The 20,106-nt window shown below is 33.7% G+C and overlaps 3 protein-coding genes across 3 annotated transcripts in view; all 3 read right to left on the bottom strand.

Annotated features, from left to right (window-relative positions):
* Positions 1–8,281, bottom strand: part of LOC111695208 (transcription factor 25) — a 14,931-nt gene extending 6,650 nt beyond the window's left edge. The window contains exons 1-9 of the mRNA XM_023464435.1: positions 8,159–8,281; positions 7,631–7,977; positions 7,291–7,368; positions 6,947–7,025; positions 5,752–5,908; positions 5,115–5,193; positions 2,712–2,808; positions 1,915–2,039; positions 177–325 (exon numbers count right to left, since the gene is read on the bottom strand). Of these exons, the coding sequence (XP_023320203.1) occupies positions 177–325; positions 1,915–2,039; positions 2,712–2,808; positions 5,115–5,193; positions 5,752–5,908; positions 6,947–7,025; positions 7,291–7,368; positions 7,631–7,977; positions 8,159–8,275 (1,228 nt within the window). The 5' untranslated portion in view covers positions 8,276–8,281. The remainder of the gene's footprint in view (positions 1–176; positions 326–1,914; positions 2,040–2,711; positions 2,809–5,114; positions 5,194–5,751; positions 5,909–6,946; positions 7,026–7,290; positions 7,369–7,630; positions 7,978–8,158) is intronic.
* On the bottom strand, positions 8,281–17,068 carry LOC111695207 (nucleolar complex protein 3 homolog). Its single transcript, XM_023464434.1, has 11 exons — positions 16,955–17,068; positions 16,270–16,402; positions 14,173–14,368; positions 12,524–13,411; positions 11,604–11,875; positions 11,090–11,201; positions 10,160–10,285; positions 9,802–10,021; positions 9,183–9,298; positions 8,839–8,896; positions 8,281–8,487 (listed from the first exon to the last, which is right to left on the bottom strand). The coding sequence occupies exons 1-11, from the start codon at positions 17,057–17,059 to the stop codon at positions 8,302–8,304; spliced, it is 2,412 nt and encodes an 803-aa protein (XP_023320202.1). The 5' UTR covers positions 17,060–17,068; the 3' UTR covers positions 8,281–8,301.
* On the bottom strand, positions 17,020–20,063 carry LOC111695211 (mitochondrial import receptor subunit TOM20 homolog B). Its single transcript, XM_023464437.1, has 3 exons — positions 19,807–20,063; positions 18,309–18,473; positions 17,020–17,430 (listed from the first exon to the last, which is right to left on the bottom strand). Exons 1-3 carry the CDS (start codon positions 20,026–20,028, stop codon positions 17,317–17,319), a joined length of 501 nt encoding a protein of 166 aa, XP_023320205.1. The 5' UTR covers positions 20,029–20,063; the 3' UTR covers positions 17,020–17,316.
* Between the last annotated feature and the right edge of the window lie 43 nt (positions 20,064–20,106).

The raw sequence follows: 20,106 nt of genomic DNA, 5'->3' as shown, positions 1-20,106 counted from the left end.
TCACTAATTAGGCGTGCACCCAAAAAATTGGAAGATTTGAACCAAAAATGAAGGCAGGCCCCCCCCCCCCTACATCAAATGTGCCAACTCCACCATCCCCTTTAATGTCAAATGTTCGTATTTTCATTTTTTCAGAAAAAAGTTCTCCAATCTACAAAAATAAAGAAGATAATTACCTAGAAGTGGGAGGAGAACCTCTGGGAAATGAACGAGTGCCTCCTGAAGATATTGATCAGCTGACCCGGTCAAACCAGGGTCAGATAAAGACAGATGAAAAGTTGCCAAGGCCAGACTGTACGAAATATTTGGCAACTGAGAGAGGTTTCTGAAGAAAACACACATTATTTTGTCATATTAAATTTAGGTATTGAAAAAAAGTTTTTCTTTGACATTTCTTAAACATTTTTTTCTACAATGACAACTATTTTCTAGAAAATAACACTGGAATTTTTCATTTAGAGAATTTAGAGAATTAGTATCAACATATCATGTGACGCTACAATTGAAGAGTGCAATAAAGAATTCACGAGAAAAACCAAAAAACCTCTAGATCAGAAATACTATGACGTAGAACTCAGTGTTAAAATATTTTTTTTCCAACACATTTTTGTTGAAAGGTTTAAGTTTTAGAAAATGCGGGACCATGGGTACAAAAATCACACATTTTTAAAGATAAAAATAAATGTAGGTTAAACTGTACTTCTTAAATAAGTGTAATTAAGGGAAATCTTCTAATTCAATTAAATTATTTTGACAGCCCTTCAAGAAAGATAACTAAAGCATTTAAAAGTAAAAAGTAAACATAATGACGGACAGCAAATAACATAAGGTGCTGTAAATCTACCTAACATTCTGTGAATATACCCAACGTACTATAAATCTACCTAACGTACTGTAAATCTACCTAAGGTGCTGTAAATCTACCTAACATTCTGTGAATATACCCAACGTACTATAAATCTACCTAACGTACTGTAAATCTAACCTAACGTACTGTAAATCTACCCAACGTAATGTAAATCTACCCAACGTACTGTAAATCTACCTAACGTACTGTAAATCTACCCAACGTACTGTAAATCTACCTAACGTACTGTAAATCTACCCAACGTACTGTAAATCTACCTAACGTACTGTAAATCTACCCAACGTACTGTAAAACTACCTAACGTACTGTAAATCTACCTAACGTACTGTGAATCTACCCAACGTGCTGTAAATCTACCTAACGTACTGTAAATACGTACTGTAAATATACCTAACGTACTGTAAATATACCCAACGTGCTGTAAATCTACCTAACGTACTTTAAATCTACCCAACGTGCTGTAAATCTACCTAACGTACTGTAAATACGTACTGTAAATATACCTAACGTACTGTAAATATACCCAACGTGCTGTAAATCTACCTAACGTACTGTAAATACGTACTGTAAATCTACCTAACGTACTGTAAATATACCTAACGTACTGTAAATATACCTAACGTACTGTAAATCTACCCAACGTACTGTAAATCTACGTCACTAACGTACTGTAAATCTACCTAACGTACTGTAAATCTACCCAACGTACTTTAAATCTACGTCATAACGTACTGTAAATCTACCTAACGTACTGTAAATATACCTAACGTACTGTAAATATACCTAACGTACTGTAAATCTACATAACGTACTGTAAATCTACATAACGTACTGTAAATCTACCCAACGTACTTTAAATCTACGTCATAACGTACTATAAATATAACTAACCTACGGTAAATCTATCTAACGATCAGTAAATCTATCTACCGTACTGTAAATCTATCTAACGTACTGCAAACCTACCAAGCATAATGCAAACATACCAAACGTATTGCTAACCTACCAAACGTACTGCAAATCTACCTAACGTACTGCAAACCTACCTTGTTCTATCCCAGACTTTATGAAGCTCGACCAACCATTTATATTCACGGGCTCGGAGAGCATAGAAATCCACCATCAATATAGCAGCTAGGGGGTCCTCATCAGGATCCAAGATTAGTAGTATCTAGAGAATATACAGGGTTACCCACAAAGAATGAGACTTCAGAAACGACTGTACGGAATAAATCCTGATTCCTAACTGTTTCCTATTTGCATAATTCCCTGCAACTATAAAGACGATATTCAAGGCAGAAGACGTGATTTAAACTTGGGATCGTCATAATTGAAGAGTTTCAAGTCTCGTATTTTGTGGATAACCCTGTAGGAGATCAAGAGACGGAAAATAAGCAATAATTAGTTTAATGATCTCTAAAGCAGTTCTAGAGCAAGCTCTAGAAGATATGTAGCTAATATGACGAAAAAAGTTTAATGATCTCTAAAGCAGTCCTATAGCAAGCTCCAGAAGAAACGTAGCTAATATATGTCGGAAAAGAGCAATAATTACCTTTGTCAACTCTAGAGCAGTCCTATAGCAAGCTCTAGAAGAAACGTAGCTAATATAGGGCGGAAAAGAGCAATAATTACCTTTGTCAACTCTAGAGCAGTCCTATAGCAAGCTCCAGAAGAAACGTAGCTAATATATGGCGGAAAAGAGCAATAATTACCTTTTGTCAACTCTAGAGCAGTCCTATAGCAAGCTCTAGAAGACACATAGCTAATATGTCGAAAAAGTGCAATACTTACTTTATTTAACTCTAGAGCAATATATCAAGCTCTAGAAGATACGTATAATTACCTTAGTTAACTCTAAAGCAGTCCTATAGCAAGCTCTAGAAGATACGTAGCTAATATGGCGGAAAAGAGCAATGAAAAAAGACCGGTTTTCCTGTCTCCTAAATAATCTTGGCATTAAAATTAAAAAGATGATACAGTTAGGGCCAGGACCATAACTAAAAGTGTAAGAAGGGGGTGGGGAGGGGGGTAGAGCCCTGTAACACAATGAAAAACCACTTATTTCACCCTAATTTTTATCTAATAGGGGTGGGGATTGGGAAGCGTCGGATGCCCCCCCCCCCCTCCTTTAGTTACTGCCCTGGTTAAGGCAGAGATTCTTGGCGAAAAAAGCCTGAAAATAACGATCCAAGCTCCTAAGCCAGGTGAATAAGCAAGATTGACTTTGATGAACAGTACGCCATCTATGATTGAGGATTATATGGGATTGTGTTGTCTAATTACAAATTGATGTTCTTTTCTCATGGTTTCATGTTTAACTTGTAAATATAATACTTGTAATACCATATCTTAGATTTACATGTCAGAGCTTCTTTAATATGTTAATAATACCAGTTCTTAAAGAAACTGTGGTAATAAGTGATCCTCCATTAAAAAGACATGCCTGATTCACAACGATATCCTTGAAGCCTTCATCTTGTCAATATTATGGAAGATAGCTTTGCTTTCCTAACCTAAATTAACTCGAACAGTTATTTCTGAAGCAAGAAATGCGCAAGTCACTTTAGTTGAAAAACTGCAAATGATGAACAGTTTCAAAACTAAAAAAACGTGGGTACTTAACTTATACGTGATCAGATCAAGGTTTTAAGGGTAGCGTTGTGAATCAGACATGCCAGGCTATCAATGAAGATTACGTTTACAGTCCCTTCAAGGGAAAGTTTTCAATAGCACAGATAGTTTTCTGTTTTGCCTTAGGGTATTTATCTGCAACTTTCTTCAAAAAGCTTACACGACTTATATGATTTGGCAAATTTTGAGCTCTCAAAAATAGAAGATTGGTTTAAAGCAAACAAACTGACTTTGAATGCGTCTAAAACCAAATATATTCTCTTCAAAAATAAAAAAGAAGATGTAAGTATCACCTCGCTTAAACTTCAAATAGATAATAAAGATATAGAAAGAGTAGGAACTGGAAGCAAAAATGAATCTTTTAAGTTTGTAGGTGTTCATTTAGACGAAAATCTTAACTGGAACCATCATCTTAAGGCGGTTAAAAACAAAGCATCCAGTGCAGTTTTTGCTTTGTAAAGTGTAAAAAATATTATTCCTAGTAATATTAAACTAACCATTTACAACTCTTTATTTCGATATGAATATGGAATTTCAGCCTGGGGATGTAACAAATGTTCAGAAATGAAACAAATTCACATTTTACAGAAACGAGCAATACAATTAATTGATAACTCAAAAGCCACGTCTCATAGTGATCCTCTTTTCCTTAAGTATAAGATTCTAAAGATTAATGATCTGGTAGACTTTAACCAAGCTATATTTATGTATAAATATACACATAAACTTCTTCCTGCATCTTTTGAAAATATTTTTAAAAAGCTTGGAAACTTTGAAAGATCTCTTAACTATAAACTTGACATTTTTAAAAATGTGCTCATTACAGTATTTACCATCAAGCTCTCTTCTTAAGATGTGGAATAACCTGCCTCTTGACTTAAAAAGAAGCAACTCTCTAAGTATATTTAAAAATAGACGACTAAATTCTCTTTTTGAAAATTATAGGACAATGTGTTATAAACCGAATTGCTATTCATGTAAAACTAATTAGATATGTTTTAATATGCTTTGATATTTGTTGTGTACATGTCAGAAAATTACTTTAAACTCTAGTTATTCGAATTAATGTATAAACTATTTTGCATAAGATAAATTCGCACCCTGATCTCTAATCGTTCTCCTTAAATCTATTTAATTGAAATATTTTGTTATTATTACTAAAATTAGGTGGAAAAAATAATCAAAACAGCCAAGAGCTATTTTCCACCTAATTGCTTTATACTTGTATTGTTAATATAATCATCAATTTTGTGATTGTAAACTCTATCTGTATACAGATACATTTATTTTAGCAATAAACTTTATCTTATCTTAATTTTAATTTTGGTTGATTTTCACCACAGAATTTAAACTTTAAATAAATTTAGCGGAGAAAGTTTTCAAAAAAGTATGAATGTCCAATTTTTAAATTTAAACAAGTTCTTATTTAGAATTAACTAAATATTTAGTAGCTCACATAAAAATTGTAGTTGTTCAGACTTTAAAATACGTAAATATACATAAATTTTGAAGGTTCAGTGTCCATTTTTAAGCTTGCCGCTAATTTTCTAAATTGTAATCTATAAATATGAACCTTTAATCTATAAATATGAACCTGTAATCTACAAATATGAACCTGTAATCTAGATGAGATGACCCCGCGGCCAGGTTAAAACAGGGATGAAAAGAAGACTCAAGAGCGTAAAGAGTTCTTTCTAAAATAATTTTTTTTATTAAAATTCAGAAATTTAAGAAGTGTAAAAAATAACTTGTAAATTACATTTTCTTTTATCATCATTTTCCCCACAGATACACACTTCACTGTACCATGATATGAAACTTTCAGAAAAAAATATTTTTCGGTTTGGACCTTTGAACTTGTTTTTAAAAACACTCATTTTCATCAAAAACTGAATCGATGGATGTAATTTAAGAACAATAATTAAGTTGTGAAAAAAACTAATAAAACCTAACAGGGAATTTTCAGTGGACTGTTTGTTTGACACATCCAATTATGTTCTATCATGAAAAAATAAGATATTTGTGATTAAAAGTGTGGAAGAAAGATGTAAGACGGCAAAACATCCTTCAAATCAAATTTGTTTTCAGAGACTGTATTTAAAAACTGGCAAATTCAGGGCAATCACCTTGATTTTTAAACCGTAATAAATTTTATAATTTTAACATCAAGTTTTACTATTTTACTTAAAATTATGTTACCCTTTAAAAACACATTAACCTTTACAAAATAATCCAGGTGTATAAATTTATACCTACAAGTTCGGCGGCCATAGCTGAATCCTCGCCCATTTTACAAATTTCGGCCATCTGTAGCATACTGTCTATATGCATTGGATGATTGTTTAAAATTTTCATAATTCTGTCCGGATTCATACTTTCCACAGCAGACAGGAAATCCAGCTGTACACTCTAGAACAATAAAAAAACAATTATCTCGATTTTTGTTATAAGAATGTTTTACAGGAATGTGATACATTTTTTAACGCCATTAAACTGGAAATCAGCATCAGAAACGAATCATAATATTTACAGAATATTAATAAACACAAAACGGCTAAAAGGGACTGTAAGCGAAAGTAACCCTCCATGCACAGATCTATTCATTAAGAAGCTGCTGATAAGTGCGAACACTACCACCCATCGCCCCGGACACTACCAGCCGGTTTTTGGAAATCATGCAAGTCATTGTAATGGATTTTCTTCAAATGCACACAACTAGAATATTATTCAAAAACATTTAATTAAAAATTTCAGACTCCCGTGACCTCTGGTTGACCTCCTTAAGTTCTAACTTCGAGGCAATTTTGGCCCAACCCTGCATGATTTTATTTGACAGAACTTCTTTGTAAATTAAGATATCAAGCTAATTTATAGCCATTTTTTACTAGCTTTTTTTAAGTACAGTACACGTCCAAATTATTATTTCAGTTCACTTTCCAAATGTGACCAAAAGTGATGAACTAACTAAAAATATTTTAATGAACTATCATCTTTACAATTTTATGAAATTCTACTCCTTATTCACCATTTTCTAAATTCTACTCCATAATTCACCATTTTTTAAATTCTACTCCATCATTCACCATTTTTTAAATTCTACTCCATCATTCCCCATTTTTTAAATTCTACTCCATAATTCACCATTTTTTAAATTGTACTCCATCATTCACCGTTTTTTAAATTTTACTCTATGATTCACCATTTTTTAAATTCTACTCCATCATTCATCATTTTTTAAATTCTACTCTATATTTCACCATTTTTTAAATTCTACTCTATAACTCACCATTTTATAATTCCACTCTATAATTCACAATTTTTTAAATTCTACTGCATCATTCACCATTTTTTAAAGCGATATTTTAAAGAGGTTGCTGTGAGTTAGATTTGAAGAGGCGGGGGAAGGGGGATAAATCAATGATATGTTTGAGTGAGGGTTATCTGTACCTGATACTGTGGGGAATGATCCCAAGTAAACCATTGTCCGTCCTTCTCACTTTCAACAATTCTCATTGATAAGCCAGATCTATAATCAGAGGAGATGAAATTCTCATATATAAACCAGATCTATAATCAGAGAAGATGAAATTCTCATAGATAAACCAGATCTATAATCAGAGAAGATGAAATTTTCATTGATAAACCAGATCTATAATCAGAGAAGATGAAATTCTCATAGATAAACCAGATCTATAATCAGAGAAGATGAAATTCTCATTGATAAACCAGATCTGCAATCAGAGATAAAATACGTAAACCAAATCTATACACCCCCCCCCCCTTACTGTTACCTGTTAGCACTGGGCCAGGCTGGTTTAGGTGTGATAAGAACAGATCCACGGAGCTGAACCCGTCCTCGTTGTTTTCTCCTAGAACAGTAATTTAATCATTACTTTAAAAANCCCCCTTCAAATATTATTCTTTATCCTCAAAGCAGAAAAACTATCATTTTAAGTAGCATAAAAGTTACGACTAAGTAGTAAACTAAATAAAAAAAAAAATAGAAGATTATGAAAATATGTAACTCAGTAAATACAAAAGTACATACATAAATAAAAAAAAGTAAGTAATAAAGTAGTCTTACTCTCCCTTTTATAACAAGAGTGAACACTCCCTTTAACCTAGTCCTACCTATTCTCTGTCTGAACAACTCTTGAACCAAAGATCTTTTTCATTTCATTCTCCGGGTTAAGATGTTTGTTTTCTATACCCAGCACCTCCTTGAGAGGGTGGGCGGGGAGAACCTTGGGTGCCTGGACGGCAGGGGCGGGGCCGAGGGTGTTCTCCACCCACTTCAAGCTGGCCTCGACCTCATCCAGGTCAAGGTTATCTTCGCTACTTTGAACTACGGCTCTTTTCCCAGTTTTCTTTTTTCTTTTTTTCTTCTTTTTTGTCTCGGCAGTCGAGGGTTGGGATGGGACGATGTCCTCGGGGTCCTCGTCCTTGTCCTCGGACTCTGAGCATGACGCATTCAACAGCTGAAACAAAGAAAAATTGGACGCATTCAACAGTTAAAACAAACAAAAGTAGGACGCATTCAACAGCTGAAACAAAAACAAAAGTAGAACGCAATTAAGTTTAACAAAAAACTAGTATTTACACTCTGTGTAATTACTTCTTTGCTCGAAATATTAACAAAAATTAATGTCCAAGATTTACCAAAGAGAATGCGTTTGCTCCGGTGGGTTTACGAGCTGGTGAAGCAACCTCGTCCTCTTCCTCCGGGGAGGGGAGGTCGTCCTCATTCCGCATCTTCCGAAGCGCTCGACTCGACATTTTTATCTGGAAAATATAAAAAAATATTATTTTTTACACGCTGTAAAAAAATCTAAATTTTCTGGACAAAGAACTGAATCCAGGGGGAGGGTGATGGTGGAGGGAGTTCCTTTCTTTCCGGTTCGTTTCCCCGGCGGTTTTATGGCCGGAGAGAATCCCATTTCGTCCATGGAAAAACTGGAAAACAGCTCTTCTGCCGGTTTCTTTAAATCCTAAAAAGAAAAGAATAAAAAGTGTTTACATTGCGAAAAGCAGAAAATTAAAGTTACTAGGAAATTGTTTTGCGAATTTTTAATTGTCAATGTTTTCTTTAATTATGTCGAATGTCGATCTTATGTTAAAATTTCCCTGCCAAAATGGTTTCAATTTCCATATCAAACATAATTATGAATAAAAAGACTCCTTGTATAGTAACTGTAAAACTTATTGGGCAATGAAAGAGGTAGTATTTACTTCAGGATATTTCACAAAATGGCAGATCAAGCAAGATTTGACCTGAGCAATCGGCATTCAAATCTCTCTCTATCCCCCCCCCCCCTCCCCCTAGGAATAAATGTCTTGACCTGAGGTAATGATAGTTCTCCTGAGGGCGGACACTGCGCAGAAATATGTTCAGCTATCCTAAATAAGGTTTATAATGAAGAGTTAGATCTAAACAGGTATTTATATTCTTACTTCTTAAAATTATATTTCATAATAAAAATATCGATTTTAAGAAAATTGCATGACCCCATTCATGAAACCCGGATTTTAAAAACTTGTTTTCATAACAATACCCTGTCTAAAGTTTTGGGCTCAGTATTACAGATAAATGTACTGTATGACCTGCACTAAATGTACTGTATGACCTGTAATTAATGTACTGTATGACCTGTACTTAATGAACTGTATGACCTCTACAATCTACCTGGCAGTAGGTGAATGATAATGATTGACAAGGAGTGAGAGTTCCCATGCTGTTGTATTACTAGCAGAAGAATGTTCTGGATCTTGTACTGTAGGATCAAATACACCAGAACCAACCTAGAATAGTTCATTATTAGGGAAATCTAATTCCCCCCCCCCCCCCCCTTGGCATTAAAATTAAAAAGATGATACAGTTAGGGCCAGGACCATAACTAAAAGTGTAAGAAGGGGGTGGGGAGGGGGGTAGAGCCCTGTAACACAATGAAAAACCACTTATTTCACCCTAATTTTTATCTAATAGGGGTGGGGATTGGGAAGCGTCGGATGCCCCCCCCCCCCTCCTTTAGTTACTGCCCTGGTTAAGGCAGAGATTCTTGGCGAAAAAAGCCTGAAAATAACGATCCAAGCTCCTAAGCCAGGTGAATAAGCAAGATTACTAATATGTTAAAATATAATTAAGAATGTTAGATTTTTATTAAATATGTATTTTAACAGAAACAATAACCCCTACAAAATTAAGAACTTAACAATATGACCAAAAATTAAGACTTAAAACAAACGAAGGAGAGGTTCAATTACACAATTTTTAAACAGTCTGTACTCAGTAGGATTTTTCTGACCTCGTGATCACTATCCAGGAGCTGCAGAGCAACTGTATGTGTACTAATCAGCTGCCGGAGCAGCCCCAGGCAGGCAGCTGCTCCGTGGTGAAGAAGCTGTAAGGACAGGGTTCCCAGGCGCTTAGAGAAGGCAAGCACACGACCCCGGCTAACGCGCTTTCTGCGTTTTATCAACATATCCGAGAGCGCTTTCACCGCTAAGGGAACGTCCTCATGTGTTCTAAAAATGTAAGAGTTCGCACAATCTTTTTACATTTTTTTTACGAAGGTTTTTTTAAACTTTTATTTTGGCTTTTCTAATTTATATTTAATTTTCTTTGTTTGATTCTTAATTTTTCTTTTCTAAAAGTTTGGGTACCTGATAGAGTCAAGGAGGAACATATTGTTGTATAGATGTATGTAGAAGGAGGCGGGGTCGATGTTGAGGGCCTCCCCCTGCCCAGAGAGGATCGTGAACACCGTGCTTACCAGAAGTAAGCTGTCCCTGTTTTCAATTCAATATTTGGAATCAGGATTTTTGACAAATATAATTTTAACTTGTTAAAAAATAGAGCTCATTTAGACTAGGAAATTTTAGGAGGCAGATCAAATATCAGTGAACAAATCATGTAATTCAATGATTCTTAAAGATAAGGGATCAATCATACTACTACGGTAGTTTAAGGACTCTCCCATCCTCAATTTTTTTAGCACAGCCAGTAGGACGGACAGTTTATCTATCTATCATTTAACAAAATCCGAACTATGCCAGGGAGGGGGGGGGNTAAAAATGAACGCATAAATACATTTTTAACTGCGGCGCATGGACGCAGTGAAAATTACGACCGGTGCTAAGTACATAAAAAATACAAGTTTCCTTTTTTTTTCTATTTTCGACACCTGTTCAGACCATTTATAATTAGATGGATGACGTTTTCAAATTAAACATAAAATAAATCTTTTGAAGGATAAAGATCTTTAAACTTTGAATTAAAAGAACGATACAAAAGATTTTATTGAATAGGTTCTAAAATAACTGATAATTAATCGAAAAAAAGACTTTTTACTGAAAGCAATAGAAAAATTTTATGTACTTTATAACTAAGGAAGAACTATTCTAAGAATTTTAATAATCTAAAAAAGCTTTATTAAAATTCTAAATATTTTTTCCAAATAAAAACTAAAAATTAAAGAAATTTAAGAAGTGCTTTTCCGGTCTCTCAGTGCATTGTTTTTCTTTTATCATAAAAAATCTATTTTTGGACTGTGTATATTTTCATAATATTTGCTTAAATATTTGATTTGCTCCCTGTGAGAAAGGAAGTCTACGGAAAGAAGGTCTCTGAACACGGAGATGAGGTCGGAGAAGAACTCAAGATTGATCACGTGAGCAAACTTTGCCAACCCCTCCAGTACAGATCCTAAACATGGGGATATATTTTTCTACATGACTTAGGATCTATTGGATCAACAAATTCTTAGCCAGTGTTTAGGATCCATTTCATTTTGACCGGATCCAGGTCATGAACAATTCTTAAAGATTTATTGAATAAAAGAAGATTTTTTCTTCTTCTTTTTTTCGCTTTGTTTTTTCTATATAAAAAACTTAATGAGCTATTTAAAGATAAGGGTATAAAGGTTTTTTTTAAATTTTTTAAAAAGTTTTATAAAAGCTTTTTGTACCAAAACTTTAATTTTATCCTACTGCGATTAGAATAGAAAATTGCTTCAAAATGGAAAAAGATGAATTGTTTTGGGTAAATTTGTATTTTAAACAATGTGTAAGGTTCGTTTTCTACAGTTTTAAATATTTTAAAACTCACCCATGAGATTACTTCTTGGGAAGGATTTAAGAATTCTGAAGTAAATTGTGAAAACTAGTTTAGTCGCTTCAGTGAAGAACTTCTCCTTCACCTTCTTCCCCTCTTCTCCCCTCGCCTCCAACATCTCCCTCTCCAGCAGCTCCAGCTTCTTCTTCCTCTTCTTCTCCATCCTGGAGATCTTATTCTTCTCCATCAGCTTCTGCTTCCGAGCCTCCTTCTTCTTCATGTCGATCTCGTCCTCTTTCTCCTTGTCTAGGTTCACGTTCTTAATTCTGGAAATCAAATCAAATTAAGTTTTGAGACAGTAATAACTTTTTAACATTAGGAGGAATAAACAAATGTGAAAAAAATAGTCAAGATTCATTATTTTTTAACTTATCCAATTTTTTTTCTTCTGAACATACAACCACCAAAAAGACTAAAACGATCATGCCGAATTTTTTCATGATCGCGCGCCGATCAGATTTAACAAATATTTCTACTGCTTAGACTTTGAAATTTTCGAAAATACACCAATTGAAACGGAAGAATCTGTGAATTTTATTTTATTTAATGGTTTAATAATGAACGATGAGAAATGGTCGTAGGTAAAATAACAATGGCAAAATAAAATAATTAATAGATAGAGAGAATGAAATTGTATCAAGCATTCCATTTACCTTTCACAAAAGATAAATATACTTTTTTAAATTATATAAAAATGGTGGACTTAAAGTTTCAAAATGTTGCTTTTTAAGCAGCAATTAGTCGTAGATCATTAGACCAAAATTACGCGGATTATGCCGTTTTTTGTTTTTAAATTTAAAGAAAAAATTGTCACTTTTTCTATGCAAACTTGTTTAAATTATGACGGGCCACAGACATTTTATAGATTACGATAGAACCATCCAAAATGTCCTAAAATATGCTGAAAATTTTACCTGAGCGCACGAAGGACGTCAACAACCTCTGTCCTCACTTTATGCTTTCTACTCTTCACCAGATGATTTATCAGCCTCGCAGCCTCTAGAGAGATCTCCCCCCTCATATCCCCCTTGAACACCTCCTCAAGGGTCTTTTTAACCATGTTCCTGGCCCCAGGGTGCCCAGAGGTCAGGATTGGAGTGATAGCGTGGAGAATATTCTTAGCAAAGTTGAAGTGAGGATGAACTACCAGAAGTTGACACATACAGGATAAAAAGAATTCGGCTTGTTTAACTTCCAACGCTGGTTTAGTTTTCCCGCGTTTTTTGAATAAATTTAGAGGTTTTTCAAGTTTGAGGAGATAGAGCTTGTAGCAGCGGAGCAGCTCAGCTTCATACTTCTGCAGCTTCAGGGTTTCTTTCTTAAGCTTCTCTTCCGTATTATGATGAGAGATCTTATATCCTGGAGTCACGTCCTTTAGAACCTCGAGGACACTAGCAGCCGCCAGCCTCTGTACGCTGATAATAACGGACTCCGGCTGCTGGGCGCTCACCAGCTTAACAAGCTTCTGGAGGTTGGGTAGTCGGTCCTCCGGGGCCTCAAGGAAACTAGAGGCCAAGCTTCCAATGTGGATTTTCTTCTCAAGAAGAAGTTCTTTTCTCCGAGCGTAGAGTTCAACTACAGATACTTCTTCTCCGGGTGCTATTTCAGGTTCTTTAACTTTGTTCTCCTCTTCCTCATCCTCGTCCATATCATCATCATCTGCACCCTTCGCCTTCTTAGGAGCAACCTCATCCTCCTCTTCCTCTTCCTCCTCTTCTTCTTCATGATCAGATACTTCAATATTTCTTTCTTTTAAACCAGCTTTAGTTTTGATTGGGAGCATTGCTTTCATCTTCTTTTGACTGAAAAATCATAAAATCATTTAAGAAAATATATTAGAAACACTTTAAATCAAGTTTGATTAGTTTTAGCTTTAAAAAATGTAGTTTCCTTTCTTTGCGATAAAAAAAGGTTTTTTTTATTAAAAAATTCGATTTGAAATATCCTAGGTAATGTTCGGTAAAATCCATAAAAATGCTAATACATTAAAGGGAACCTTTTAGAATTCAATTTGAATATGAGAAAATATGATTGTGTTTCTAGAAATCCTCGGAACGAAAATTGGCTTTAATTCCTGAAATTAATTTTAATATTAAATATAATAATACCGTTCTAATATCAAAACTTTCCCTTTATCCTTATGGAATGGTATAAAACATAAATAATTACGTGCAAGGTCGCCCGATAATAATTGCAATACTTTTTTTGATATTCCATAATATGCGATTGCGATCTGTTAATGGCCTGGTAGAAGTTTGCCTAGTAAACTTTCGTCAAGAGACCAAATTTAAAGAATTTAAACTGCGTCGTTGAACCTCTAAAAGCATTCAATTGAGCGCTGGCTTAAATCTCGAAACATTGAATTCAATTTAGAGCGGAAACAACAATTTTTGAGACGCGGCTCAAATTCTTAAAATTCTGCCTCAGATGTACTAGACAACATGTTACTGACCCTAATTCTGTTCATGAATTCAAATATCTGACAATTCTTTGTTTATTTGTAGTTTTTAAACATTTTGAAAATCCCAGATTACGGCAACGGGAAACGTTGCGTAAAGCTAACCTGTCGTTTTCTGCGTTTATTCTGTCTATAGCTCCCTTCTCCATCTCATCGATCTCCTCCTCCTCCTCCTTGTCCTTCCCTCCCTTCTTCCTCTTCCTGTCCATTCTCCTGATAAACTCCTTGTCTTCCTCCGAAAGGTTCTCCGCCAGCTCTAAAAGGGCGCTGTCCCTATCCTTGTCATTCTCCGCCTGGTTCGCTGAACATCAAACAATTAATCAAACAATTGATTGATCGATTAGGATTTCGGCGATTTACATCCAAATATGATTTTTTCCTCATTTAAATGATAAAAATCATTTCCGGGTGAGGACTCATTGGATCCGCAAAATTTTAATTCCTGATTCGCAAAAATATACAAAAAAAAATATTTTTTCTCAAAACATAAATCTGTCAAAGTATCCACTGTGGACAACATAATCTGTCAAAGTATCCACTGTGGACAACATAAATCTGTCAAAGTATCCACCGTGAACAACATAAATCTGTCAAATTATCCACTGTGGACAACATAAATCTGTCAAAGTATCCACCGTGGACAACATAAATCTGTCAAATTATCCACTGTGGACAACATAATTCTGCCAAAGTATCCACTGTGGACAACATAAATCTGTCAAATTATCCACTGTGGACAACATAAATCTGTCAAAGTATCCACTGTGGACAAAATAAATCTGTCAAATTATCCACTGTGGACAACATAAATCTGTCAAATTATCCACTGTGGACAACATAAATCTGTCAAAGTATCCACTGTGGACAACATAAATCTGTCCAAGTATCCACTGTGGACAACATAAATCTGTCAATGTATCTACTGTGGACAACATAAATCTGTCAAAGTATTCACTGTGGACAACATAAATCTGTCAAAGTATCCACTGTGGAAAACATAAATCTGTCAAAGTATCCACTGTGGACAACATAAATCTGTCAAAGTATCCACTGTGGACAACATAAATCTGTCAAATTATCCACTGTGGACAACATAAATCTGTCAAAGTATCCACTGTGGACAAAATAAATTTTAGCGAAATTGTTTTCTCAAATCTTCAGCAAATATAAAGAAATATTTGATGAAGTTTATTATCTGGATCCGGATCCGCATCAAAATGAATAAGACCCTGAGAAGTTAAGAACAAATATCACAAATATTTTCCAAGCAAATGTAAGTACCAATTCAGTTTAATAGAGTTGTATCAAAATGTTATATTTATATTTAGAAAACCAAGGTTTTACAAATTAAAAATTAAATTCAAACCAGAAAACGTTTCAAGTCAAGTGCATTGTGCATTGTGGTTTGAGAATTGATTACAATATTAGACATAAACTTGTCAAATATTGTAAGATTTAATACTTGAAATCAATATTTACAAATATTGTAAGATTTAATTACTTGAAATCAATATTTACAAATATTGTAAGATTTAATTACTTGAAATCAATATTTACAAATATTGTAAGATTTAATTACTTGAAATCAATATTTTGTAAGATTTAATTACTTGAAATCAATATTTACAAATATTGTAAGATTTAGTTACTTGAAATCAATATTTACAAATATTTCCACTAGAGAAGAAATGTCACATTTCAGTAAATAATTAGTTCTCAAATGCATTCAATATTTTGAATAAAATTTTAATTTTATAAATAATTTTTGACAAAATTATTTTATTATTGTCAAAATTATTCGCAAAATATTTTCTTGAAACCAAAATTTTCCCTAGTTAATTAAGAAATTGTATTATATTTAATATATTTAAGAATTAAAAGTTAAACCCTACGGTTATATAAAATAAAACGTTGCAAGCCACGTGGTCTGAGAATAATATTTGGTTTCAAATTCAGCACAATCATTATTTACAATATTTTCAATTATTTCCAGTAGAGAGGAAATATCACAATACAGATCGAACGTACTTGTTTCTCAGATGCATTTCATTGTTTTAAACAGTTTATGATTTAAAGTAATTATTTACATCAGCATTAGAAATAAAATGTTTCTTATGGTCAAAATATTTATAGTTTTTTTTTGTCTGCTGTATTAAGAAATACATTTTAAGGAGTGATTAAAGAATTTGGGGTAATAAATACCTTGTTGTTGTGCAGTAGATAATTGAGGTTGATCACTGTGCATTTTCTCCTTCTTGTTCTGGTTCGGAATATATTTAGGTGTAGAGTTGGGTCTAACCTTCATCTTGTTTCGCTTTATATTAGTTCTCTTCACCTAATCATTCAAACATGCAATTAATTAAGTTTGAATAAGTACTGATACAATCCAATAAAAAAGATCGAAAAAACGGCAATGTATTTAGATGCATGTTTTTTTTCAACAGGAGATTGAAAAATAAAACCTTATCAGTTTCAATTTTTTTTTACTTGAAAAAATAAATATATAACTAATAACTATAAATAACAAAACTGAGTTTGAACAATTCAAAGAGAGGACACCAAAAGTTCACGGGCAAGCGGAACCACAGAAATGATTATAGTTTGATACCTGATTTGTTTTAAGCTTTCATTAAACTTAAAATACTGAACACTGCGATTAAAAAGCTCTACAAACAGTTTTTTGGGGATTTTTATAAATATATATCTCTCAATTGGTTGGACCGATCTTAATGAAACTTTAGGATTAGATAGCAATTATCTATTATCACACTTTTGTTTTTCNTTCCTTTCTGAACTTATTTGAGAAAGAATAAACCCCTGTTATAAATTTTTAAAAAACCACCTATTTTTCTTTAAAGATCTCAGCAAACCATTAAAAACAATTCACCTGAGATATTTTTTTCTTCCCTCCCCCAACCTTCTTCTTCTTAGGCCCAGGGACCTTCATTTTGCCTGAAATGCGGGAAAAAATCATTTTAAATCCGCAACTCATACCGACCGGTTTAAAAGCACAGAAGAAAACTGCTTTAAGTTAAACATTTAGAGATGAGCAACAGCGCCTATAGCCCTCTTATTTACAAAAAACAGCGCAGAAAAATATAAAACACTATTTAGGTGACTGGCTGTTTTACATCTACTAAGTGTGGAGTTGTAAATATCACAAAAACCCGACTAAAAACACATCGAACTTGAGGTTTAAAAATATTTCGAAATTTGTGTGTACATAGATGTTGGTTATTTGGCCTCGTCCTACTCAACGTCCTCGATCTCGAGGCTGGCCCCGCGCTCCTCGGCGCCCTGGCCACGCATCAAGGAGGACATTAACGAACTGGAAGCATGCACGCGCACTCTCTGCTGTGCAACCTAAATAAATATTAATATTAGATCCGGGTTAAGATGAAATCTAAAAGCAAAATAAGGTGGATTCAAAGAAAATTTGAGAAGAATTATCCCAAAAATTAATTATGAAGATTTAGCACGAAAAAAACTAATACAAAATTGGACCTGCACTGCCAAATGACAAATCCCACCAGTTGATACTTTAGCCTCAAAAGATCCTTTATTAAGCCAAATTCAAGAGAAAAAAAACCGTTTAATCATCTTAATACACTGAAAAAAATAGGGGGGGGGGGGATTGTTTGAAAAAGATATTTACCCTTTTTAGTGGGTATACATTACAACATTTAACTATTTTTTAAAAAAATTTAACATCATAAAAAGTCAATTAATCCAATAATAGATGTTTAATAATGCAAAGTTAAGGATTGAATTTATTATTGAGAATAACTGGATCTTATTAGATTTTGAATTGAATTGTTGTTAGCTCTATAGATTTATACAAAAAGACAGGAATGTATATTTTCCAGTGCTTAGGATACATTTGATTTTGATGCGGATCCGTGGAAAAAAATGGATCCGGATCCAAATCACGGATCCAGGTCAATTATTTAAGATTTACTGAAATTTTTTAACAAAGCAGAATTCTCAAATTTTTGTTTTATATTTTTTACCTTATTTTTATGCTAAAAATTGATGAACCATTCAGAAATCGGGAAATTTGAATTTTTTTTTTATACAATTTACCCGAAATTTTATTTATTTTCCCCAATTAAAATAAATACCGGGGAGGAAAAAGTGAGTTTTAAATAGGGGGGAGGGGGGATGATTCTTCAATATAATTTACACCCCAGGATTTTAATTTATAAAAAGGAAGAAAATGGCAATAAATTTGTTTGTTTTACCTCTAAATTCTGTAGGAGTAGATGATATATTTGCGGGGGAAGGGTCTGCTGTAGAACTGAGAGAAGAGAATGAGGCTGACCGCACACAGCTACAGCCAGGGATAGATGCTCAACACCGTTCTGAATATCTCCTGTAGCAAGGAGTTCCTCTCCTAGCTGGACCTCCTGAATATTGGAAAATATATATCAATATCAATTCAATTAAAAGAAATATAAAATTATATTAAATAGCCATTTTTTCAATGAAATTAACTAGCTTTATACAAAACTTTTAAAATCTAGAGAACTTTTCTTATAAAATTGTTTACTTAAGTCAGAAGAGGCAAGATGATTTTACTAAATAAATATCAATTTTCTATAAGAAAATTTTTAGTTCTAATTTAACCGGTCAACAATTTCTGGAGCGAACTCCTGAAAAAAACCTCTTCAAGGGACTGTAACTAAAAAGATAGATAGATAAACATATATTTAGATAGGTGGATAGATTAATTGATGGAGTCCGATTCACAACAAAACCCTGAAGGCTTTCTGAACAAGTCTGAATTTGATATTCATGTCAATAATATTGAAATTTTAATTGTAGTATCTTGACAAAATTAGCTTGCAGATTTTAACTGGAGAGAATTCAGATAAATACTCTAGAAAAACGACAATATCTTCCACATTCTTGATCAGATAACATTTTTAAGCAGTGCTTTGGATTCATTTAATTTTAATGCGGATGCAGATCCAGGTTATTTCTTCATTTACTGAATTTGTTTAACAACGCAGAATTTTCTAATTTTTTTGTCTTATTTTTTTCCCGCTTATTTTTATGCTAAAACTTGTTGAACCATTCAGAGATCAGGACATTTTTATAATTTCTCTCTTTTTTCAATAGTTTAAATTTGGAGTTTTAGAGTTAACATTTGTTTTTTGCAGTTCATATTTTGCCACCTGGATCCGGATCCGTGGATCCGCATATTTTTGCGGATCCGGATTCAGGCAGTCAAAATGTTGCGGTTCCAAAACGGATCCGGATTCTAAGCACTGGTTTAGAGGGTACCGACCGTTGTATATCGGGCATTGCCACTTTTGAATACAAAGTCACTTAAATTTCACTTCAACGAATTCCAAGCCGAGTCCGACAGATATACTAGTTTTCAAAAAGGACTGTCAACGTAATTTCGTTAGACTCAAAAACTAATGAATGCCATGTTAAACATTTCAAAAAGGACTGTCAACGTAATTTCGTTAGACTCAAAAACTAATGAATGCCATGTTAAACCTTTCAAAACTAGATTATTTGAAATCAAGGTCGCAAGACGTCAATCTATTAAGTATACACACAATCATAAAAATTAAAGATTAATGCACCGTTGTAAATTATTTCTGGCTTTTTGTTTAAATATCAATTTTAACCTTTTCACATTTCTTAGGGTCACAATGCTTGACAGGCTATAAAAGTATTTTCAAATTTCACCAAGAAGCTTTTTATCAAATCATTTAGAAAATTTACCTGAAGGAAGAATCTTTGAACAGCTTCTTGATCCCCGAAATCAGGAAGAGCAGGACCGCTGGAGCTAGCACCCTTGGAATTAGCTTTCCTTTTCTCACGGAGCTTCCTTCTAAAGTCAGGGTGGGATCTGCGCCTGTTATCGAAGTATATACAATACCCTAGGAAAGCAGCTGTGCCTAGTCCTGCCCACAAACCAAGGGATTTACTGCTTAGATCCAACATTATTTTCTGTAAATACTAATTACGGTCAACATTAAATATTCAAGTGCCAAGAAACGATCTCAACGAAGTCAATTTAAA

The sequence above is a fragment of the Eurytemora carolleeae genome, unplaced genomic scaffold, assembly GCF_000591075.1.
Source record: "Eurytemora carolleeae unplaced genomic scaffold, Eaff_2.0 scaffold173, whole genome shotgun sequence".
NCBI lineage: Eukaryota > Metazoa > Arthropoda > Copepoda > Calanoida > Temoridae > Eurytemora > Eurytemora carolleeae.
This window is presented reverse-complemented; position numbering and strand designations above follow the sequence as displayed.